The sequence below is a fragment of the Eublepharis macularius genome, chromosome 8 (assembly GCF_028583425.1).
Source record: "Eublepharis macularius isolate TG4126 chromosome 8, MPM_Emac_v1.0, whole genome shotgun sequence".
Lineage (NCBI taxonomy): Eukaryota > Metazoa > Chordata > Lepidosauria > Squamata > Eublepharidae > Eublepharis > Eublepharis macularius.
In genome coordinates, this window is record NC_072797.1 from 45,515,553 (window position 1) to 45,529,390 (window position 13,838).

General features: G+C 41.3%; 1 protein-coding gene across 3 annotated transcripts in view; it reads left to right on the forward strand.

Annotated features, from left to right (window-relative positions):
- Window positions 1-13,838, forward strand: part of XRCC4 (X-ray repair cross complementing 4) — a 194,026-nt gene that overhangs the window by 104,862 nt on the left and 75,326 nt on the right. For all 3 annotated transcript variants that reach the window (XM_054987082.1, XM_054987084.1, XM_054987083.1), the window contains exon 7: window positions 12,121-12,265. In XM_054987082.1, coding sequence (XP_054843057.1) covers window positions 12,121-12,265 — 145 coding nt within the window. The remainder of the gene's footprint in view (window positions 1-12,120; window positions 12,266-13,838) is intronic.

Here is a 13,838-nt window from a genome sequence, read left to right on the forward strand (position 1 = left end):
GATTATGCATAGAAGGAACATTTTTGCAAATGTGTAGACTAAAAAACAAAGAATTGCATGCAGATAGCAAGGTGTAAATTGTAAACTCTTAATCTTGTAGGAACTAATAAAGCTAATTTTATGGTTTTTTGTAAACACTGTTTTTAGTTATAAGCAAAACTGTGTGCAGTTGCTGTATTTCCGTGACCTAATTACCCTCCTCAAGAGCAGCAGGATGCTACTTATCAGAGTAAAATATCCCCTCTTGGTACCCAAGGATAATAAGTGGCTCTGGCCCTGATGCAGTGTTCTGTGGTCAGAGCAGGAGGCAGGATACTTAAAGTCCCCTTTCCCCTGTGTGTTCAAACTCAAAACAAGCACCCTCTTCCTGTCAGTTTCCAGTTGTTGTATCTATGCCTTCATTTTCTGAGAGCATGGCAGCTAGTATAGATACTCCAAACGGGAGATAGAATGTTTGGGTTGTGTTGATAGTTAAAGAATTGCAAAACAATTGGCCATCCTGTAACTGGGTATGGTTTGTGGGTTAATTTCTATAGAGGTTTATCAGTTTTTCAGTGATAGTTAATATCATTATGTATGTCCAGTTTTCTAAACAATGATCTTGTTTTTCATTTATTTTTTTACTTAATTTATATCCCAATTTTTTCCCTGCTGGGGACATAAAGTGGCTTAAAACATTCTCTTCTTAATATTGTTAACACAACAACCTTGTGAGGTAGGTTACGCCAAGAGTGTGTGACTGACCCAAGCTTCCATGGAAGAGGGAGGTTTCAAACTTGGTTTTCCCAGACCTTGGTCTGACCCTCTAACCACCATGTCATGCACTGGTCTTTGTTATTGTTTTGTATTATGTGCTTATCTGTAAATATACAAATAGGCCCTATGGGAAGCATATTCCTGAAAACTGATGAGTTTGCTTCAAATTCCCAGTACAACTGCACTTGATTCCAGCTGAAATCTCTCATCCATCTCCAAGTTCACAATACTCTTCCTCTTTTCACAGCTATCTTAGCATCACCCCTTTAAAAAAAAAGCTTTATCTTCCTTAATGAGGTGCCTTGAAAAGTTTGCAGCTGCAAGCCTTCCTGAGGAAAAAGAAATCAGCAGGTTAACAAGAATTAAGAATGGTTAGGTATTTATATGTTTTCAGTTGATTAATATACCTAGGATGTGTTTTAAGAGCATTATAAAGAGCCCTACTGGATCATAGAAGTAGTCCATCTAGTCACACAAGGGCAAACCAGTTGTCCTAGAGGAGCCAACAGACATAGCATAGAGGCCAAGATATTCCCTTGCCCCCTAGCACTGGTATTCAGAAGTTTGCTCTTTCTTTCTACTGATACAACCAGCATGCTAGTTTGTTCTGTTTCTTGTACTGATTGTTGTAATATTATTGTTAATCTTTTAAGTTTCTTCAGCTTGTCTTACATGCTACTGCTAGTTAGATATTTTCTGCTCACTGTTTAAATTGTGTTACTGCTGTGTACTGCTCTTTTCACTGGATTTCCCTCCCTTCTCAGCTTCACATTAAATACTTTTATTTAATTTCAGATTACCCCATGGTCTTGCTTTTGTCTATATATCTTCTTTCTCCATATTGTTTTTCTCTGACCTTCAATCTTCTAGTTTAATTGTATTTATTTAAAGCGTTTGTATGCTGAGTTCCTACCAAAATAGGGTCTCCAAGGCAGTGAACATTAAAACATTTTTAAAAATTAAAACAACATTTTTAATCATTTAAATATAAAACAATATTTAGAATAGTATAAAATAATTCAATAAAACACACACAAACATGCAACACAAAGAACAGGGAGAAGGGCCAATAACAGGGAGAATAATCCACTGTTATTGGGAGTATGCCAAACAAAACAAAATTCTTCACTCATTGGTGGAAGACAGCAATAGAGAAGGACAGATGAATCTCCTTGAGGAGGGAGTATAGGGTGTAGCATAAAAGTCTTAATCAACTGGTGTACCTTAACCTACCATATTTCAAAATAATTTCTCTATACTCCAGAGAGAGTAACTTGAATATCTAGTCTCAGACTGCATGTGCAACAACCATACTATTGAAAGAATCAATGTACTAACCAATTTATGGCCAATTATCACTAAATAATATAAGGAATATTTGAGAGCATAGCAAGGATTCATTTTCAACAGTCATTCCATAAAGTGTGAAATTAGATATGATGAAAAATTTCACTGGATGCTTTGAGGAAGAACACTTTTGATGCGAAGCTCCTCGTGTTACCAGAATTGGTCTCCTTGCGAGTAAAAGAATTTGTGGGGGGAATTAACAAGCAACGAAGACAGCTATGCAAGAGGCCGGTAGCCACAGGGATCTATCACCAAATTTTACGGGGTCCCTTCCATTGTAACAAACGAGCCTGTTGCTTAAAGTCAAACAACAACTTTTTATTAAAGAACAAGACTTCATTCACATACACACACAGAATTACGGGGTAAAATGGTTATATACACACAGAGTCCTAGGAAGCTTAGCCAGAAGTTGGGAATAGAGAGAAGGAATAAGTATATCTACCTATCTAAAGAGTAGTCCAGTCCGCGGGAGAAAAGTAGCTTCAAATGTCCAGTGTTCTCGGCCAAGAGAGCATAGGGCTGTGCAAAGGGAGGTTGCTTCGGGTTTCCCGATTCGGATTTATCCGAATCGGGAAACCGCTGCAGAATAAGGGTATTTCCAGAGTGGCAAGCCGCTTCAGAAATACTGCTTCATAAAGATTCGGTTTTGCCTCGGAAAGATTCGGGTGTCAGTTTCAATGGGGAACTGGCTCCCGGCTTTCCGGGAGCCTGGGGGGCATTTTCTTTCCCAGGCAAACCAAACTTGATGGGGACCTTCTCCTAACTCTTATCTAACTACCACCCCCCCAAGTTTCAGAAAGTTTGGGCTGTGGGGGGCCATGTTACGGGCCCCCAAAGAAGGTACCCCATCCTCTTCCACTCGCCGTTATTCCCTATGGGAAAAACAGGCAACCTGTCTAGGTGGCTTGGGGTGGCATTTTGCAAGCAAAATGCACCCAACTTTCAGGGGCCCTGCTCCCACCTGTCCTCCCACCCTCCCCCAAGTTTCAGGCAGATTCCACTTTGGGGCGTTATTTTATGGACCCCCCTAAAGAAGCTTCTCCTTTCCTCCCCCAAGTACTAACTACCTAGCTATATTTTGTAAACAACTCTCAGAGAAATATGAATCTCTGAGACAGCGGACATATGATATAATATGGAAGTGATCTGACCAACATAAAGAGGCTTCCCAAAATGTGAAGGAAATGATTACTACTGCCTCTGTTTTGGGGTATTATTATCCAGAAGAACCGCTGATGCTGCAGTGTGATGCATCAGAGATAGGCCTGGACTCTTCAGCGTTACAAGGAAGGCAGTCAGTCTCATTTGCAAGCAGATCCTTATCAGAAACAGAAAAGGGGTATTGTTATGATCTTCACTTTCTTTAGGATGGATTTTGCTTTAGTCTTTCCCTTCACACCCCCTGGGTAGTTAGCTGCCACCAGGAATATTAAATTCCAATATTTTTTATTTAAGTTTTCCCTTTGGTAACGTGTTTATGCGTCAGGCTCCTTCGTGGTTCTATGTGGCCCTGAGGATAGGAATGGGAGATAACAATGACTGCTACTCTGGGATATAACAAAACAAAATAAAAGTTTATTTTTTAAGAAGCGTATTGGTTACATAAAAGTAGTTCTTAGTTCTTCTAGTTGCTTCATCCAAACTCATTCACACAGATCTCTTGTAAGGCTTCACACACAGTTAGCCTCTTACTCTAGGCTGCAGAAATATGATATACAGATTAATTACTGCCCAGGCAGAGACCTAATCTTAGCTGCTACCTTAAGCCATACTTATTTACCAGAAGCAGATGCAAAGGGCTCACTAGAAGCAGAAGTAGAAACCATTAATATGGCACAGTACCTGCCCAAATCAGAGGAACGGCTGGGGGAAATTCAACAGCAAATGGAGGATGATAATATACTACAGATATTAATAATTATGATATTGCAAGAATGGCCAGAAACAAAAGACCATGTTCCAAAAGAGGTAGCACTGTTCTTCCAGATCCAAAATGAGCTTTGTGTTCAGAATGGCATCATCTTCAGAGGAGAAAGTACAGTGATACCAGAAGCACTTAGTACCGCAATCATGCTTAAAGTACACTCATCCCATCTAGGCATTGAAGGATGTCTGCAATGGGCTAGGAAAGCCATTTATTTACCCAGAATGAATAGTTAAAGAATTTCATGGAGAAATGTGATTTGTGCAGGTCTTGGGAAGACTGTGAACCAAAGGATACATTAGTACAGCATGACATTCTAGAGAGACCTTGGGCAAAAGTAGGAATGGGTTTGTTCAGCTGGGCAGACAAGGAATACCTGATTATTGTAGATTATTTTTCCAACTTTTGGGAAGTAGACTGTTTACCAGATATTTCAGCCAGAACAGTTACATGCAAGATAAAAGCACACTTTGTGCAAAGTGGAATACCAGATACAGTCTGCTCTGACAAAGCAGCCCAGTTTGTGGGGAAGGAATTCCAGAAATTCAGCAAGGAGTGGGACTTTAATTATATTACATAATCGCCTGGATATCACCAACGTAATGGCAAAGCCGAATCTGCTGTAAAGACAACGAAGAAACTAAGAAATGCAAAAACTATAGGGTCAGACCCATACCTAGCACTCCTGGATCATAGAAACACTCCATCTCAAGACCTAAATTCAAGCCCTGTGCAAAACCTAATGAGCAGAAGACCGAAGACCCTTTTACCTACAAGTGGGAGATTACTGCAGCCAGGGTTTATGGGGGAACACCCTTGGTGAACTGAGGAAACAGCACTTACAATGACAGGCTATGAATTATAATCAGTCTGCCAAAGATCATCCAGACCTACAACCAGGAAACAGTGCGAATTCAGCCATTAACAAAACAATATAGTATTTAGCATAAAGCCACAGTACTGCAGCCACTAAGTCAATGAACATATCAGGTGCAAATGGGCAGTGGCTGAGTACTGAGAAGGAACCAAAGATACCTCAGGAGAACAACAGAGGCAGTCAAGGAGGGCACAGACTGTGATAAGAGCCACACTAGCTGGGAGATCAGTAGGAGGGGATAGGACAGGAATTTATACCACCTGTAGACAGTAATGGAGAAATATTGAGAGGGGCGGATCTGTCAGACAGAAATAAGATTCCAGATTAATTAAGATATTCTTATTGGAAGGGTTTTAGTCTGCAGGATGAAGTTGGCATATGGTAATTTTAATTTAAAATGCAGTTATAGTATATATTTTTCTTGTTTTAGTGTTGTTACCTAACCCAACATTTTGACAGCTAGAGATCAAGCTTGTTAAGCTATCTGACCTGCACCCCGAAGCACTGTCTCATGTGAGTCAAAGAGTGGTTATTAGCCCGGGTTAGAAAGCAAGGCATGGTGTTTCAATGGGAACTGAAGTGGGTGGGAAGAGGGGCCAGCTGGATGGAGGCCTGGAAACTGGTGCTGCTGGCAATAGAAACCTCCCTCTCTACTCGCTAGTACTGCACTTCCAGTGGCACCCATGCCAGCTTTTATGACTAGAGCGAAGCTCTATACTGCCTCCTATCTCTGTTGTTTTTACTGCAGAAAGTAGGAGAAAAAAATCATAGCATCGCTACCATTTTTTCTCTGCTGTTTGCCCACTGCCCCAGTGCAAATGGCAACCCTATTTCCATAATAGAAGTACACTATTCTAAATGACCTAAAAACTTAAACTTCTATTGAAAATTTATAAATCAGAAATATATTGAAAAAATGATAATGTAGGCAATAAATCCATATTTGGGGGAAATATAGCTAACACAGAGTGGTTTTTTTACAAACAGTTCATCATTCAGCAACTTTTGGTTTGTCAGAAAACAAAGCAGGGTGTGTTTAGTCTAACAATATGATTAGCTACTGCTAGTGCTACTAAGCGTTTTAAAGAAAATAATTTGAAAAATCACCTTGTGGTCAAGAAGTTTCAGATAACAAAATTATAATTCTTCAGCTTTCACCAACTTTGTAATGGAGCTTTTACCTGTGATCCATGTCACAGTGCTTTTAAAGCACATTATAAGGCTTTCATTGTTGTGTTGTGAAACAGGTCCTTACTTCATTCATAGTAAAAACAATGTTTTTATAAGCTCCCATTATCAGATCTTTTTGATGAGTCTATAATTTAGAGGTTTTATTTTATATCTAAAATGTTTCATTTTAAGAAGATGACAGTTTATATCACTGTTTAAATTAATATTGTTGGTTAAAATTCAATATTTATCTCATGAAGCTTTAAAGTAAATACATCTACTTTCATGAATAAGATCTCCAGTCAGTTAAGAAAAAGCTGTAAACTGTTTGTGTTGTCTCTGTGTTATCTTATATATTAATAAAAATACCTATCACAAGAATCTTTATATCATTTTATAGCCTTACTCGAGAGTCTTTCTTTTTCAGGCTGCTCCCTGCCCTTGAGATCTCTGGTATTGATTGTATAGGCCTAGTGTAGAGTGCCAAGGAGAGTTTGGCTATCTATTTGGTGTACCAACCACCTAGCGCACCAACAGATATCCTGTCATGCCTGCTGGAGATGGTGGCGGGGTGGGCCTTGGAGTACCCTAGGCTGGTGGTGCTGGAGGATTTCAATGTCCACACCAATGATGCTACCTCTGTGCATGCTATGGACCTGGTGTCTTCCACGGCAATACTGTGACTCTCCCAATTTGTATCAGCCCCAACACATAAAACAGGCCACACGCTGGATTTGATCTTTGGGATGAGGATTAATGTGGTTCTGGAAGCAATAGAATCGGTGTCATGGTCAGACCACTTGGTCCTGAAGGCTCAGTTGGATATGCTGCCCCCCTCTTGCAAGGGCGGTGAGCTAATTTATGCTCGTCCGCAGAGACTTATGGATCCAATTGGCTTTCAGAATGCTCTGCGGGATCAATGCTCCATGGCGGTTCATTGGGTGAGCTGGTGGAGGACTGGCGGGTCCAGCTCTCTGAAGCCATCGACGAAATCATTCCCTGTCACCCTCTTCACCCCCGTGTCCTTTGAGCTCTGTGGTATACAGAGGAGCTGTGATGGAAGAAGCGGGAGATAAGATGGCATGAGCAAATGTGGAAGTGATCTTGGGATGAAGAGGCAAGATCATCTTATAGGACGTTTATGAAATCCTATGAGTGGTGGTGAAGGCTGTGAAGAAGGAATTTTACGCAGCTTCCATCGCGTCAGCTTGCTCATGCCCAGCAAAATTCTTTAAAGTGGTGCAATCATTTGTCTCCGTATTGGAGGGAGACCATCAAAATTTGAATTCAGATATTCGCTGTGAGGCTTTGGGGAGCTTTTTGGCTGATAAATTGTTGTCGCTCCATCACGACCTGCCTGCCACGATTGATACAGAACATGAACTAGAGACTCCTTGGCCATCTTCTCGGCCAATATTCTATCATTTCAGTCCAGTCTCTGGAGAGGAGAGTGACAGGACCCTGTCAGCAGTGAGACCTACCACATGTCTCCTGAACCCTTGCCCATCGTGGCTGGTGAAGGCTAGTGCCGATGGACTGTGGGATTCTTTGGAGGCCATTGTCAACTTGTACTTGGACTCCAGGGTTTTTCCTGGGGCATTAAAGAAAGCCGTGGTGAGGCCTCTGTTAAAGAAACCATCTTTGGACTCCACTAACCCGACCAATTACCACCCAGTCTCGAACCTCCCATCTCTGGGTAAGGTGATTGAGTGGGTGGTGGTGGAACAGCTGCAGGGGTTCCTGAAGGATACCTCAGCCCTAGATCCTTTCCAGTCTGACTTCTACCTGGGACATGGGATGGAGACGTTGCTGGTTGCCGTCACAAACAATCTTTTCAGGCATCTGGACAGTGGATCGGTGCTGCTGATATTATTAGATCTTTCAGGAGTGTTCGATATGGTTGATTACGATCTTTTGATCCACCACCTCGCCAATGTGGGGATACGAGGGACTGCCTTGCAGTGGCTTGTCTCTTTTCTCCATGGTCAGGGACAAGGGGTGGTGCTTGAAGAGAAGTTATCATCCCGCCACTCATTGGTGTGCAGTGTCCCACAGGGGGCAATACTCTCCCCATTACTGTTTAATATCTACATGCGCCCCTCATCCAGTTGATGCGAAGTTTCGGACTTGGGTGTCACCAATATGCAGATGACACCCAGTTGTATCTGCTGATGGCCAGCTGGCCTGACTTGGCCCTGGATGTCCTGGAGTGTGCTTTTGAAGCCGTGACTGGGTGGCTGAAGCAAAGTCAGCTGAAATTGAGCCCTACAAAGATGGAGGTCCTGCACTTGAGTCGTGAGTGTGTAGGTTCAAGACTCTGGCTCCCAGCCCTCAATGGAGCGCTGTTTGCGCTAATGCCAAAGGTTAGCAGCCTGAGGGTGATCCTGGATGGCTGAAGCAAAGTCAGCTGAAATTGAGCCCTACAAAGATGGAGGTCCTGCACTTGAGTCGCGAGTGTGTAGGTTCAAGACTCTGGCTCCCAGCCCTCAATGGAGCGCTGTTTGCGCTAATGCCAAAGGTTAGCAGCCTGAGGGTGATCCTGGATGCCTCCCTGAAAATGGAGGTACAGGTCACAGTGGTTGCCAGGTCCTCTTTCTTTCACCTATAATGGACCAGGCAGCTTGTCCCCTACCTTTTGACCCGCGGCTTAACTGCAGTGATCCAGGCAACAGACACCTTTAAGTTGGATTACTGTAACTCACTCTACACGGGGCTTCCCTTGAGTCTGATTGGGAGTTTGCAGCTGGTTCAAAATGTAGCAGCGCGTGTTATTGTGGAATGTCAAGTGGAGCACATATAACACCTATACTACGCCAACTACATTGACTGCCAGTGGAGTACCTAATCAGATTCAGGGCTTTGGTAACAACCTATAAAGCCCTATATGGACTGGGACCAGCATATCTGCGGGACCGCCTCTCCCCATATGTGCCCTGGAGAATGCTTTGATCAGATAAACAGCTATTGGTGGTCCCCGGCCCCAGGGAGGCCCACCTGATCTTGACCAGAGCCAGAGGTTTTTCGGTTCTGGCTCCAACCTGGTGGAACTCCCTGTCTGTTAAGACCAGGGTCCAGCAGTTTTTACTATCTTTCTGCTGAGCCTGTAAGACAGAGATGTTCCGCAAGACATATGGTTGAAGTTAGGCTAGGCTTCCAACAGCCTGGAAAGAGAAGAAGAGAAGATCTGAGCCCTCCCAATTAGAGTCGTTCACCATCTGGCTTTTAATTAGTGAATATTGACTGCTGTCTGGCATATTAGCCATTATATTTATTAGGATATTTTTGTCTAATTTTTTTAAACTGTCTTATTGCTTTTATGATATGTAAGTTGTATGAAATGTTTTTATCTGATGAATCCGCCCAGAGCCCACTTGCAGGGAGGGCAGAATAAAAGTGTAAAATAAATAAATAAAACTTCATTTTATATTTGGAAGCAGAAAAGAGCAAGAGTCCAGTAGCACCTAGAAGACTAACAAACAGTGCAATCCTAAGGAGAGTTACTCCAGTCTAAGCTCATTGGTTTCATTGGGCTTGGACTGGAGTAACTCTCCTTAGGATTGCACTGAAAATCTATGGTAGTCACAGATCACTTCTTCATTGAGCTGTGTGAGCTTTTGTGTGACTCACGATACCCTACTACAAATTTTGTTGGTCTTATAGGTGCTACTGGACTCTTGCTGTTTTATACTTCTTCAGACTAACACAACCACCCATCTTGATCTGTATTTGGAAGTGACATTCTGTGAACATTTCCTGAGGAAGATGGCAATATTGTCCCTTGAGGACTCTGTATATTCTTTTATGGCTTTCTGGCCATGGATTCTGCCTTCAAGCTTACATCATTGTTGATGAAGTACTTGTGACTTAGCAAGTATAATAGAGATGTTAGGACTTTCCAGGGTCCAGTCCAGCATTCTACAATTTCAGTGTTTATTCTCCCTTGCTGACTTTCTTTTTGCAAGAAATTCATCTTCATGAACTCATTATGTGATTTTAGGCAAGCCACTGCTTCTAAGCTTCATTTACCCCTTCCTGCAATATGGGGGAAATACGGTGTTGGGGGAAATATGGGTGTTGCAAGTATTGTTGAGGTACTGTGTGAAGTGCTTTAAAAACCCTAAGGCTATATGTGAATGCTAAATATTAATACTTACAGTTACAAACCTTTATACAATTCTGTGCACAGTCTTCCTACATTATTAAAGCCCTTTTCTCCTCCCACTTCCTGTTTAACAAGAATATGTTATTGTACCTATGTAACCATTCACTTAGACACATTATTCATGTCTTCTACTAATTTCTTCTAGCAGCAATCAGATTTTGATATTCCACAACCTTTAAGTAAACATTTCAAATGAATACATGCTTACACATGTGCAAAAAAGTTGATACATTTTTTAAAAAGACACTGAGGAGAGGATACATATTTGTTTTCAAAATGTTTAGTATCAAGACAGTGTGAAACAGAAATGAAATAACACAAAATGTGACAAGTGGGCTGGTCTGAGTGCAAGAGCACAAAACACCAAAGTAAATTAGTTTATTTATTCAAGATATTGGATAGATATCGCCATCCAATGCATAAAAGCTCTTCTTGCTCTTCCCTTCCAGGCACTGCAGTGTGTATGAGTGCATATCAGTTATTCCAAATGCAGTTTACTAAAGAGAAAATGTTTAATGGAAACATGCATACACACTGGGAAGCAATAAATTCTCAACCTCAAGTATTTGTTCTGGTTTTTAATCAAACATAATCTGGACCATTTTATTTTTTTATTAGTCATATTGTTCATATAAGAAGATATTATAGCAGATTTCTTTTGAGCTATAAAAAGTAATGTGTCTATTTACTTAGCAATTGTCTCCCAGTAGATTTCTACTGTGCCAAATTAATTAAGTTCTTCAGGAAGATATTGTGAATAGAATTGTAGCTTGGCTGCCTAGCAACTTCTACAGAATATTACAGAAAGTACCAAATATTTAAGAAAAATAGCCCCTTATAAAGGTAGGCTTGGATGGCTTTCTAAGAATTTAATTTCAGTACGCAAAACCCCCAGGTTCGCATCCTTCCTATCATGGAACTCATTGAGTGACGTTGGAAAGTTTCTCAGCTTGATTCACTTCATAGGCTTGTTGTGAGGATATTAGGGGGTGTGAGAACAATGAATGTGATCCCGAGCTCTGTGGAGACTGGGTAGGATAAAAATCAACTAAATGAAAAGTAAAGCTGAAATTCTTCATTCATTTGTTTGGGAGTAAGTCCCCTTGAGGTCAGTAGTCTCTATTTAGCAAGGAAATACACCATTTGCTTTCAGAATGTTGAATTAATGTTTCCTGAATGTGGCATTAGTAGCAGTATAAATACTGAGCCAGTCGAATGGTCTTGTTAAGGCAAAAGTAATGGGAAAAAACTAACTTGTTTTAAAGATGAGTACCTAGGGAGGAGTAAAAATGACATTGTGCGCCGTGCAGCTGGTTTTGAGACGAAGACAGGCAAATCTGGAAAATGAATTTCCTTTTGTCTTTAGCAAACTTTCAGTTTCTTCAATTTGCAGCCCTTGCACTTAGAAATAAATTGCTTTAATAAAACATTGATCCAAACAACAGGATAAGAGAGTGGGTTGAGCCGCTAGGCACTGTGTAGTACATTCTTTTATGTACTCAGAGGCCAGAATTTAGAGTTAAAATATTTCAGTATTCAAGTACCAAACAAAAATATTATTGTTGGAATAATTATGTAATCCTCCGTTTGTGTAGTTAATTTGTTGTAACTGATTCCATTTGACATGTTTAGGATATATAGGAGAATATGAATGTTTACCTAGAGGTTATTGAAAGTGGAAAGGAGGTATAAAATGGTGGTTTAGAACAGTAGGGAAGAGACCAAAAGGTCATGGGGCAGGATAGATAGTTGCAGGAGTCACTTATCACTTATTTCATTCATACTTCTGTCTGTTGCGATGTTAATTGCAATATAGCTACATAATTAAGGACAATAATATGTTGTTTTTAATTTTCACCCCCCTCCCCTTTACTATGGCAGCTAAATCCAGAAGAGACTCGTTACTTGCTGTTCCAGACATTGCTGATATTGCCCCAAGCAGAAAGAGAAGACAACGGACCCAAGAAGCTGCAGGGATTGAACCAAAGGTGGCATCATATAAGGACCGAATTTCAGCAAAGGAAAGGTAAGAACTATTTCAATATTTATATAAACAGCCAAAAGTATCATTTTCTTCATAGCTCATATCAGTATAAGCTTAATTTTACCAGCTTGTGTTCTTTGTCTAGTTGTAAACATTTTTGAAAAGTAAGCATATGGAAGGCTCTTCATAAAAGTTAATCAAATTCTAGTGACCTGCCATTAAAGGAAAAGCAGGATACTGTTTATCCTTTACCCGTAGAAGTAGTAAATATGGAGTAATGGTCAGCAGTGCCCTTTTCTTTCCGTAAGACATTATCTCTAAGCCTATTTTTGTTGTTGTATGCATTATACACAACTTCTCTTCTTTCTAAAGATTTGGTGACCAAAGCTAGACTTAGTACTTTAATTCTGTAATCAGTTCTAGTGCAAAGTCAAACTATAATACTATATGTCGGAGATTCTGTGCAAAGAAATTTTCCTTTTCTTTCAAAGAATCCTGTTGCCTTGATGATGTTGCTGATAGTTTGGTCCCAAAGACCAGGAGGTCTGTGTGATCCCAGGACTGCAGAGATTTTCCATACTACATTGTCTCTGCATTTTCAGAGTATTCTCCATGCATCTGATAAACTGACATGTTTGTACACCTATCTTGTGTAATTGCCTTAAAGATAATTTGTTCTGAACTACAACCTTGTTTCTAACAGTTAAGAAATGCTTTCCTCATGGATCAAAAAATTCACATAATGAGATTAGCCAGGACCAAGACATAGATTTTTGTAAATCTGATGTTCCCAAAATCTGCAGATAAATCTCTTTTTGGGTTGTTACAGTAAGCCAAAATAGTACCTGATGTTGCAGTAGTGACGGTGGTCACAACCTGAGGGGGGTTATGAGAGCAGGTGAGGGCGGTGAAAAGCAGCAACTGGGGAACAGAGGAGAGAAGAAAGTGGATCCAGAGTCAGCAGGGTTGGAGGCAGGGAAGAAATACAGAACTGAAGGTGGTGGAGGGGAGGGCTGGGAAGAGGGGGGAGCAGGACCCAGAATCAGCAGGAGGAGGGAGAGGATGGGTGGATATGACAAAAGCAGGACCTGTAAAAGGGAGGAATAGAGCCAGTATGGGAAAAGACTGGGATTTCTCCCTCCTTTTGTCATCCTATGACTAGGAGCCTCGCTACAAGTGACATCTTTCACGCGAAGGGCACTTGATCATTTTCGCAAGTCTTTCTGGGTACTGAAGTCCCTCTCCCACACCCCTTTTCCTTCTGTTCCTTCCCCTCTCTGTTAGCACGGCTGCCTGAAGAGATGGAGAAAGCCTACGACAGCAGCTTTTGCAAATCGTCTTGCTGGGTGGTGGGGAATGTGCTAGAGAAAGCTGACATGTCGGTGAAGTCCTCCCCTCTCTGTTAGAACTGTTAGGATCGCTGCCTTAAAAGTCAGAGAGAGCCTGCGTTTGCAAATTGTTTCTCTAGTCACAAGCCTGCTCTCAATGATCTTTGGGGGCAGGCAGCTGCAACTTTGCTAATCGTCTTGCTTGGGGAGGGGGGGAATACTCTAGAGAAGGCTAAGAAAGTTGCAGCTGTCCGCCCCCAAAGATCATTGAGAGCAGGCTTGCGACT